Here is a 10,679-nt window from a genome sequence, read left to right as displayed (position 1 = left end):
GCCGGGCGGGGCGCGGCGCACGATGCTCCGCGGGGGCTGGCGGGGGCTCGGAGCCGCCCTGGCAGCCGGGGCCGTCCTCGGGGCCGCGCTCCGAGCGGGTACGTGGGGCGGGGGCAGCCCCGGCAGGGCCGGGCGGGGCGAGCGCTGCCCCGGGGCCGCTCCGGGCGGCTTCGCTCGCGGTTCCCGGCGCGGGCGGTGCTCGGGGGGTGCTCGGGCGGTGCTCGGGGTGTGCCGGCTTTGCGCTGACTCACAGCCCCGAGCAGGGCAGGTCCTGCTCGGCCGCAGCCGGCGCTGCCGCGGCTGTTCCCGTCCGTGCCCGTGGCGGAGGCCCCGCGGAGGTGCCGGGCCCCGCAGCGCCGGTCAGTGCTCGGGGAGGAGGGCGGGGGGCCGGGGCTGGCCTTGGAACCGGCTCGGGGGGTGACAGGTTGTGTTGGCGACACTGTTCCAGCTTTGCGATTCCATTCCGGGCCTAAATTCCGAGAGTGTCTCCCTGACGCAGAGCCTGGGCTTTGGCTTCGGAGCCTCTCGGGGAAGATTTGCCAGAGGCCTTTTGCATCGCCGCGGTTGTAGGGGCTGGAGAAATGAGCGAGAATCCATCGGGGTTCACTGCAGGCACGGAAACCCTGCTGCTGTCCTGGGAGCTGTCACACGACTGCCTGGCAGCTCTGGCAGCTCCCGAGCTCCCCGAGCTGCCCTGGGTCTGGGGCCCAGCTCACCTGGTATTGTGAGGAGCCACAAACCCACAGGGTATCCAAAAAATACCTGCGTGCAGAGTGTGCAAAGAGCCAGTGTGGTGTCTTTTGTGAGGCAGTGCAGGGCTGTGCAGCTGGGTTTGGGCGTGCAGTCATGTCTTGAGTGACAGCCTCGTCTGACACAGGAATTTTCCACTCTTTTTATGTAATAAAACGAGTAACCCAAAATGCTCTGGAGGAAGTGCACGAAGCAGCCCCGTTCTGAGGGAACCTGCTCTGTCAGTCTGCAGCACGTCTGCCTTTCTGTGATGACATTAACACTTCCAGCTGCAAAGCCTTTCATCTTGGCCACTCCAGCTGTGCTGAGGAGCTGTTCTAGGAAGGCCAAGTGTGTGATTCAGAGGCTGCTGACTCTGCCCTCCCCACTGCTCCACTGCTCTGCTCCAGGCCTGAAGTCAGGAGGGACGTGGTACAAAAGTGAGCGAAAATGAAGTCACTGGGTGTTAATTTTGGAGCAGAGCTGTGTGTGTGACAGGGCGTTAGTGCTCAGCTGGGGAGCAGCTTTGGGCTGAACCAGCTCTCAGAACGTGCCCTTCTCAGAGCAGGACGCTCCTGGTCTGCTCCAACTGGGCAGGCTGGAAAGGGGCAGCTGAGCTGCAGATGGCAATTCACAAGGAGTGAGTTTCTTTCTTGGTTGATGTTTTCTCATTCCTTTGTTGAAATTACATGTTAGAAAACATTTCCTTATGTGATGCAGCTTGTTTGTTTGTTTTGTAAGAGTTGTGAATTAAACATGCAAAGAGGCTTTGGGATCCTGGCCAAGGTTAGAGGTGGTTCACAGGAAAGAAGCATTTTAAGTATGTGAATAATTCCTTTGAGTTGAAGTTAAGGTTGTGTTTTCTTTTGTTTGGTTGTGTTTTTTTCCCCAGTTAGTGTCTGGCATGCAAACAAACACCCAGTGTATACAGCTCTGGTGACTGACAGCAGCCAGAAGTGCTCTGTGCTAGGGAGCAGTTGTTTTTTTGGGAATTTTTTTTCCTACCAAGGAATAGTAAGGGCTTTTTCGTGTTGTTCGTTTTTTTTGAAAGGAGTCTTCTGCTCCAGAGGAACACGTGGCAGGTATGGATGCTTTCCTGAATACTTCACCATCAATACCCAGTGCATGCCTGTTCCATCCTGCCTTGGGGTTTTCTCGAGCACAGTGTTTAAGTTTACTGCCATCTGCCCTCCTGATTTCCCTTCCCTCATGAGCAGGTAGGGTGGTGGAGGTAGAAGGGGGAGAAGCTCTGGGCAGTTGCAGCAGAGAGGCCTGACAGCTCTGGGCTGGGTTTGCAGCAGGAGCAGCTCTCTGGCTCCTGTCAGGGCTGGATCTCACTTTCCCAGCCCCATCAGCCCATGGAGCTGCAGGTCTGTGGGGCTCTTCTCCCTGGAGCAGCTCTTATCAGGGCTGAGCAGGCCTGAGCTGCTTTGGGAGAGTGGGGCAGGGTGATGGCAGCACGGGGAACCCTCCCTTTGGCACCGAGGGAGGTGGCCAAGCATGGAGTGTTGGGAGCCTCAGGGAGGGTCTGTGATGCAGTGAAACGGGGCTGTGCCAGCCCAGCTTGGCCCAGCACAGGCACCTCTGGGGGTGAGCAAACACCTTGATGGTGTTCAGACAATGATTCCTGACCTGCAGGGTCTGACACCTCTTTCCCTGCACGTGTGTGGTGGACCCAGGTCTGAACTGCAGGGCCCCAGCAATGGAAGACCTTGTTCTCTTCCTTTCCCTTCCTTTATTTTTTTGTGGCAGAGCCTCTTAGGGCTTGGTTGTTTCTTTAAGTGCTGCTAATCTGTGCCTTGAACAGTGGAGCCCAGGTTATTTGCCTCTGGAACTTGCTTCTTGTATCTGATTAAACATTTAACCAAAAGTAAATATTTCCATGTTCCACTGCTGTTGCATCAGGGTAGCCCGTGAGCAAGAGCCCTGTGTGTGCCTCTTACCTGGCCAGGCAGGGAGCCCTCCTTCCGTGGAGAGCTTGACTTCTCTCCATGGATTGTGCAGGATGTCACTTCCTCAAGTAACAAACCAGATATTTCTGTTGTAGCAGGGCCTGTATTTCTGTATTTCTCCTTCCCCCCCCTTTTTTGTCTTTTGCCTGTAATTGGCTGTCTTTTGTGTGATTTTTTTTTTTTTTCCAAAGTCACTGTCTAGGTTGACCTTTGTCCAGCTGTTCCGTCTCTGTTCTGCTTTCCTGCCCCTTGAAACCTCCTCTCTGATGCAAGCACAGTGTTTTCCTTGCATGAGCAAAGTGTCCCGTCCCCCTTGGGGCAGCTGAGGGGCACAAGGTGACACTGCCAGGCTCCAAGGCTTTGTCCTGTGGTGGCCTCGCTCCTCTTCCTCTGGAGAAGGCAGGTTGGGCTGTCCATACCCTCCCTTCTCTGGGATCATGGATTGGGGGTCTGGCTGTGCTCTGTCCCACTTTTCCCCCTGCCTGGGCTGAGGTGTGGCTGTTTTTGGGGTGCCCAGGTCCAGCCCAGCTGCGAGCTTTCTTCCTGCACACGGAGCACGAGCGGAGGGAGCCGAAGACGGTCCCACAGGCCGACATGAAGGTGGAAATCCTGCCAGCCCTCACAGACAACTACATGTACCTCCTCATCGATGAGGAAACCAAGGAGGCTGCCATCGTGGACCCCGTGAACCCCCAGAAGGTAACACTGCCCTGGGAGCAGAGTGCTCCCCGTGGCTCTGGGACATCCTTCCAGGTTCCTGCATCCATGAGGGAATTGCTGACACGCAGACTCGGGCGTGGGGGAAAGGCAGGAAATACTGGCTGTGCAGAGGTGCAGGCAGGGCTCACAGCCACGCTGCCTGCCCAGCCAGCCTGGCCCTGGCTCCAGGGCTCCCTGACCTCATTTGGGGTTTGCCCTTGGTTTGATGTAGAGCAGAAAGGAGGCAATGGGACTGAGGGCTCAGTCACTGGCTGGGTCAGAGCCCTCGTGCCCTGCTCTGGAACCCCCTGGGGAGGGATGAGCTCCCTGCAGAGCTGCTGCTGTGTCCAGGTGACACCAGGTGTGCTGGCAGCTCATTCCAGGGGAGGTGTAACTGCCCTTGTGTGCCCTGTGCCCACAGGTTTTGGATGCAGTGAAGAAGCACGGCGTGAGGCTGACCACTGTCCTGACCACCCACCACCACTGGTAACCACCCCCAGCCTGGGGTCCCTGGGCACAAACACAGGCAGCCAGGAGCTGCTGCTGTTCTGGAGCAAGGTGATCTCTCAGCAGCAGCTGAGGTGTGAGGAGGAGGGTCAGAGCTCATTCCCTGGGCTTGCCTGAGCAGATGCACTGTCCAGGCCGTGGGCTCTGTGTGTCAGTGCCTTTAACCTTTAAAATGCTGATTCCTCCCAGGTGGCCAGTGCAGTAGTTGTGGGTGTGGAGGGAGCACACTGCACTGAGGTGCCAGGGCATGCCCCTGAGGTGTCCTGCTCACAGCCAGCAGCTGTGGGAGGATCCCCCGAGGTGCAGATTAACTCTGCCAGGGGTGTAAAGAGGAGTGTTTTGCTGTAGCAGTGCTGAACCTGAGCAACCTCTCCTGTGGGTCAGAGTGGAGCCACCTCTGTGGCTGGAGAGCCAAAGGACCAGCCCTGATCTGCACAAACCAGCAGCACAGATGAATGCTGAGCTGTTGGATACCATGTGCCTGCTCCATGGTGTCTTGTGGGATGCTGGATTGCATATCCCACTTATCCCATTCTCTCCATGCCCTGGTAACTGGAGAGTTGACTGTGAGCCCCTAAGGCTGATGTTTCCCAACTAGGTAGGAACTTGTTCAGGGATTGTTCCTCTCTCTCACTGCCCTAATTACTGGAGAAATTATCTCCTCTCATGTTGGCATGGCTTATTCTTTAATATGAGGGGTGTTACATGCTGGGAGAGTGATTGATCAGAGGTGATCACTGCAGGTTACCGTTGCAATATAAGTCACCTTAAATTTCTCTTCATTCCTTCCCACATCCAATGCTCTGATGTTGCAGGGATCATGCTGGAGGAAATGAGAAGCTTGTAAAGATGGAGTCGGGGCTGCACGTGTATGGAGGAGACAACAGAGTGGGAGCTCTGACCCAGAAGGTGTCCCACCTGACAGCACTCCAGGTAAAGGGAGGGAGCTGCAGGACGTGGTGGGGCAGCTCCTGTTGTGTCACAGCTGGGCAGGTGTGGTCTGCCCCGAGTTACTGTTGTGCTCACAGCTCTCTAACCTTTCAACACCTCCTGGATGGAGTAGTTGAAGTGCAGCTTTCACTCTTCTCCAGCCCTGTGCACTGTGACCCCTCTGTCTTGTTTTGGCCAGTGCTCCTTTGCTGCTGAGAGCATTGGCATGGCCCAGGCACCTGGGACATGCTGGGTGTCCTGTGCTCCTGGGGGGGTCAGAACAGCCGTGTGACAGGACAGGGCTTGTGCTCTGCACTGAACAAATGCGAGTGTTCCTGTGGGAATGACGGCTGGAACACGGGCTGAGGGGACAGGGGGCCAGCAGTGCCAGGTGAAGCAGCAGGCCTGGCTGGAACCAGGCTGTTTGTTTACAGGAGAGCTGGCAGATGACACAAACTGGCACGAATGTCACCTCTGGCCTTGGGTGCACCTTTGGGGGCAGCAGCTCAGGAGGGAGCACAGGAATACACGGGAAGGTGTGGGGATGAGGCTGTGTTTAATCCTTCCCTTTTCCTGAGTGTCATCCACTTCTTCCCTTCAACTTTATTGTTCTTTGCAGCTTTTTTCACGCCTGATCAGCTTTGTTTAGGATTTTGTGTTGCTCTGGATCTGTTGGCTCTTGCTGCCAACAGGGCATTGAGTCTCTCTGCATGGAAATGAAAGGATCTGGCAGTTCTTTGTCCCAGCACCTGCTCGAAGGAAACAGCTCCCTCCCGAGTCCCTGCCATAGCCCTCCCTTACTGGTCTCCCCAGGAGCAGAGCTGATGCTTCCTGGCCAGCTTTGTGCCACTTTGGGCCTGTAGGAGCACTAGACCACTGTAATAGTTGCAATTCTTTTCTAACCATACGATTGGTAGCAAACAGAAGCTTAAGCTCCAGTCTTCTGCCTTCTTCTCAGGTGGGATCTCTTAATGTGAAATGCCTCAGTACGCCGTGTCACACTTCGGGACACATCTGTTATTATGTGACTAAGCCAAATAGCTCCGAGCCACCTGCAGTTTTTACAGGTGAGGAGTTGGGAGGTTCCCTTGCAAAGACAGAAGCCCCCCCTCTGCCTCTGACTCTGGCTGTGCATCCGGCCCTTCCCGCCAGTGCAGCTGCTCGAACATCCACGTCTTGCCCCTTGCCAAGTAGGAACTGTAGGTGGAACTGGTGGAACCCGTCTGGGTTTGTAAACCAGTGCTGGACACCCTGCAAACGACGTGAGGAGCAAGCCCTGGATGAGTCCTACATCCAGCCTTTTCTTCCTTGAAACAAGAGCTGTTGGTTTCCTGTCCCAGGCCAAACTGGCTGATCCCAGAACCTGTTGCTTTTCCATATATCTGTGCTCATGTCTGTAACAAAACTGAGAGAGGAGCAAATAGAGGAGCAAGGAGGGCTGCTGCTGCACTGCTAGTAGCCAGGGTCTAGATCCTGGTGTGGGGAGCAGGGTCCCCCCTTCCTTGAGGCTGTGCCCAGTCTCCCCAGACTCCAGGTCATCCCTGTTCTGCTGGGTGTTATCCAGAGCTTGCACCAGCTGCTGCATGGAAGAGGTAACGGCTTAAGCAAGATTTTAGGGAGCACTGGGGAGAAATGCAGAGGTGACTCATCTTTGTTCAACTTCATAGCAAAGAGCAAGTTCCTTGTCCACTCCAGGAGGGACAGGAGGGGACAGTGGGCTGCCCAGAGGTAGGGAGGTGCTGGCAGGATGTGCCTGGCCGGGCTGTGGGGTTTTGTGCCGTAGAAACCACATTTGCCACGTGGATTTATGTTGTGGCACCGAGCCCGTGCGGGGCAGCCTGGGTGTGCCTGTGCCTTCTGCTGCTGTGGTGGGGACAGCAATGGCAGGGCTGAGCCCTGGGGGACCCTGTTCCCAGGCTGTGCTGTGAGGAGCCTCCTGTGGGTCTGATGCCACGTCACCCCTCCCTGGCAGGTGACACTCTGTTCGTGGCTGGCTGTGGGAAGTTCTTCGAGGGAACCCCGGAGGAGATGTACAAGGCACTGATCGAGATTCTGGGCAGCTTGGACCCCAGAACGGTAGGAACCTCTCCTTTTGTGTGAGTTCACCAGCCAGAAACCACCACAGGCATCAAAGAAACTGCCTTCCCAATAGTGCTGTTGTTCAAAGGGAGGCTTTCTCATGTGTGGAAGAAGTGACGTGGGGAGTTGTCTTTGATGGATAGCTGGAGTCCTCTGGGAAGGAAATGTCTGCCCCAAATGTGGGGAAGGAGCAGGGGCTGCTTATTAGAGGCTCTTGAGCTGGGACACAGGGCTCTTTCATCTGTTGAATTGGCAGGTAGTCCTGGCTGGCACCTCCTGGCACTTGTCCCATGCACATCTCCATGGAAAGTGTCACGTGCCCTCAGGTTGACTTTGCTGTTCCTGCTGCCCCATAACTCTGGTGGTGGCACCTGGCACTGCCCCTTTGTACCTTCAGAGTTACCCAGTGTCACCCTTCCTTCCCTTCCTAGAGAGTTTACTGTGGTCATGAATACACGATCAACAACCTCAAGTTTGCTCGGCACGTTGAACCCAATAATGCCAATATCCAGGAAAAGCTGGCGTGGGCCAAGGTAAGCTGGGTCATCCTTTCCCCAGACCTGCTGGGTTCATGGAGGCAGAGCCTTGCTGAGGAGGTGGGAGAGATGAGACAATGCTGGGGAGAAAGAGAGGCTGAGGGATGGGACTTGAGAGCCAGGAGCTGCAGGATGTTGTGTTCCAGGGAGTGGGGTCTGGGTGTGCCCAGAGAAGGTGGTTTGCTGCCTGGTGGAGACGTGACCCTCCTCGAAAACATCCTGCTATGTACAGGACATTCCTTGTTAACCAAACATTCCTTGTTCCAGGCACAGTATGACAGTGGAGAGCCCACCATCCCCTCCACCATTGCAGAGGAGTTCACCTACAACCCCTTCATGAGAGTGAGGTATGGAGGAGGCGTGGAGGTGGGAATGTCCTTGTGCTGGGAGCGGGGATGCAGGAAGGAGGAGGTCTCCAAAGAAAGAGCCATAAGTGGGAATTGCTCTCCTGCCTCTCATATTCCTGTTTGGATGCCTCCAAGACCCTCCTCAGGACACACTGGCTGTCCTGGCAGAAGCTGGCTGGATTTGAGGGCTGTGGTGAGCATCCATCCCTGACTCAGGAGACAGAACAGGCTCTGCTGTGTCCTCATGTTCCTTCAGCAAGCCGAGTTTGGCAGAGGGACACAGCAGAAGATGCTGTTGGAGGCAGGAGAGTGTTTGCAATTCCCTACTGCCCATGAGCCTTCAGACTGGGGGAGCTACTCAGAGCTGCTCTGCCAAAGCCCCGGGTCTTTGATCTCTGAGCGCAGCTTTTCCCCCGATGCAGCGAAACGTGATGGTTGTGACCTCCCAGCTGAGATTTTTCTCCCTCCTTCCTGGCAGGGAGAAGACAGTCCAGCAGCACGCGGGGGAGACCGACCCCGTGCGCACCATGGGGGCCATCAGGAAGGAGAAGGACAATTTCCGAGTGCCCCGGGACTGAGCACCGCCCGCGCCGCCGAGCGTCAGCCCCGGCCTCCCTCAGACTATTCACCTGTTCTAGGAGTCAAACCTTCTGTTGTGGTTGAGACAGTCCTGTCTAGGTCTTTATTTTGTTTTGATTAAGGAGAAGAAAAGCACTTTGCCCTTGTTGAGATGTTCTACAGCATATTTATATTACGATGAAGAATATTTATCCCTCTATTGCTGTCTCTCGAGCTGTCACGTGTCACGTGCAGATCATTGTACCAGTGTTGGTGTGAGGCTCAGAGGTTGGGCTGGGGAGGATCAGACCTGGAGGTTTAGGAAGAAGCTCCTGTTAGTTTTGTAGGAGCCTGATGTGGATGCAGACAGTGGGACTGGGCCTGAGGAGCCTTTGTGTAAAGCAGAGACCAAACACAGTAGTTGATGAGTTCAGTGTTTCTGCCATGCTGCTGCTGCAACATTTTAAGTGTCGCTTTTGGCTCTACTAAAACCAGTTCCCAGTGACAGACCTGCTCTGCCAGAGCCAGTTCAGGGTGTAATTTGGGAACTGCGTGGGGCAGCCTGGCTCTGGGAATGGCACGTGGGGACATCCAGCTTCTCCCTTCTCCCTGACCTTCCCTGGCATGGATGGCAGTGACTTTTCCCAGGTACTGCACTGCTTACACCCTTCCAGTCTTGAGCCTGTTTGCATGGACCTGCTCACTGCTCTTACCTGTGACCTGAGAGTTACCTGTGTCAGTGCTGCACCAATGGAGCAGGGCTTTGCCTGATGGCTCCAAATCCCAGGAAGCAGCCACTCCTGGTAAGTGAGTGTCCCAGCTGGGCAGTGGTGAGAGCCCTGAGCAGATCTTGGTGCCACAGCAGCTCCTGGTGCCCGGCTGTGAGGAACAGGGCAGGGGAGCAGTTGTCAGCTGTGCCCAGCCAGGGCAGCTGCCCTGGGGAGCAGTTCTGGGGACAGGAGCTGTGCTGGGCCATGTGCTGCTGGGGTCCATCCCCTGCCCTCAGCCCCTGCCTGGCCCAGCCTCTGGGAAGGCCATGGAGGTGAGCTTATAATTGGTGAAGGTGCCAACGTGTTGCTGGTTAAATGGGGCTCAGAAGCCACATTAGAGTGGCACATTTCTGTTTCTTGGTGTCCACGGGGTTAAAAGCCATCCCTGCCCACAGCAGGGTGTTGGGACTGGGTTATGTTTATGGTTTCTTCCACCCTAAACCATTCCAAGGTTGTATGACTAGAGCTGTGTGACCCCAGCCTGCAGCCAGCTTGGAAGCTGCAGGGAGGGAGCTCCCCTTGAGCTGCTTTTCCAACAGGGAGTAGTGTGTCCAAGTGGATGAATGGGGTGCATTTTGGAGGGAAATAAATGCAGATTTGTGGTGATTGGGTCACCCCCTCCAGCATTCCCATCCTCCAGCTCGGGGTCTTTAAACAAGGGATGTGAGTGACAGGGTGGGACCAGCCCCACATGGCATTGGCATCTTTAATCCATCTTCCTCCTCATTTTCTGTTCTTCCTGGTTCCTTGGTCTCCTCTGTACCACAGACCTGCTCCAGGACCAGAGATTGTTTCAAACAAATATTTTGCACATGCAACTTTGAAAATATTCAAATGTTTTTGGTTCCTGTTTCTCCCCCTCTCCCTGGCACACGTTGGTAGGTGATGCCACGATGGAGCCTGGAACCACCTGGGTGTCACTCACCTGTGTCCCTGTGTCTGCTGTTCCAACACCACCTGCATGGCATTGTATGAGCACCAGGTCTTTGTTTGCTTTAAAATGCTAAATTTTATGTAATTCAGAATGAAAAGTGGTACCTAAAGCTTTGTTGTTGCCTCCTGAACTGGAATGTTGTGCTGCTACACTGGAGTGGCTGTGACAGAGGAGAAATAAAGAACGGCTGGAAATGGAGCTGTTTGGGGGTTCTTTTGCTCCCAAGTTTATGAATTTATTTATTTTGTACAAGTGACTGAAGTCAAACAACAGGAAGCATCTTTCTGCCTAATCCTGGGGTGAGCAGGTGGCATGTTGGGATCCTCTGGGGCTTTAGTTAAGGTCACAAGTGTATTTTCTTGTGAAAGGAGAAGGGAGCAGGTTCAGCACTGGTTTGCTGCCTGTGAGCGAGTTCCCTCCTGCACAAGTGGCAATTGGGACAGGAAGGACATTTGGGGTCTGGAAGGGCAGTGGAGCTGAGGAAGGGGCTGAAGCAGCAGAAGCAGCTGAGGGAGCTGGGGGGGCTCAGCCTGGAGAAAAGGAGGCCCAGGGGGGACCTTCTGGCTCTGCAACCTCCTGACAGGAGGGGGAGCCGGGGGGGTCGGGCTCTGCTGCCAGGGAACAAGGGACAGGAGAGG

At 55.3% G+C, this 10,679-nt stretch overlaps 1 protein-coding gene across 5 annotated transcripts; it reads left to right on the top strand.

The window, feature by feature from the left end:
- Positions 1-42: 42 nt before the first annotated feature.
- On the top strand, positions 43-10,239 carry LOC113953350 (hydroxyacylglutathione hydrolase, mitochondrial). Of its 5 annotated transcripts, none has more exons than XM_027656398.1 (9): positions 43-98; positions 3,199-3,380; positions 3,802-3,866; positions 4,703-4,820; positions 5,776-5,884; positions 6,790-6,893; positions 7,328-7,429; positions 7,700-7,779; positions 8,258-10,239. In XM_027656398.1, the coding sequence occupies exons 2-9, from the start codon at positions 3,276-3,278 to the stop codon at positions 8,355-8,357; spliced, it is 783 nt and encodes a 260-aa protein (XP_027512199.1). In that variant the 5' UTR covers positions 43-98; positions 3,199-3,275; the 3' UTR covers positions 8,358-10,239. The 5 variants fall into 5 exon arrangements, with proteins under 5 accessions (XP_027512199.1, XP_027512201.1, XP_027512200.1 ...); XM_027656400.1 differs by lacking the exon at positions 43-98 and adding an exon at positions 337-359; XM_027656399.1 differs by lacking the exon at positions 43-98 and adding an exon at positions 1,781-1,811.
- The last annotated feature ends 440 nt before the right edge of the window (positions 10,240-10,679 follow it).

The sequence above is a fragment of the Corapipo altera genome, unplaced genomic scaffold, assembly GCF_003945725.1.
Source record: "Corapipo altera isolate COAL_440 unplaced genomic scaffold, ASM394572v1 104, whole genome shotgun sequence".
In the NCBI taxonomy this organism is placed as follows: Eukaryota; Metazoa; Chordata; class Aves; order Passeriformes; family Pipridae; genus Corapipo; species Corapipo altera.
This window is presented reverse-complemented; position numbering and strand designations above follow the sequence as displayed.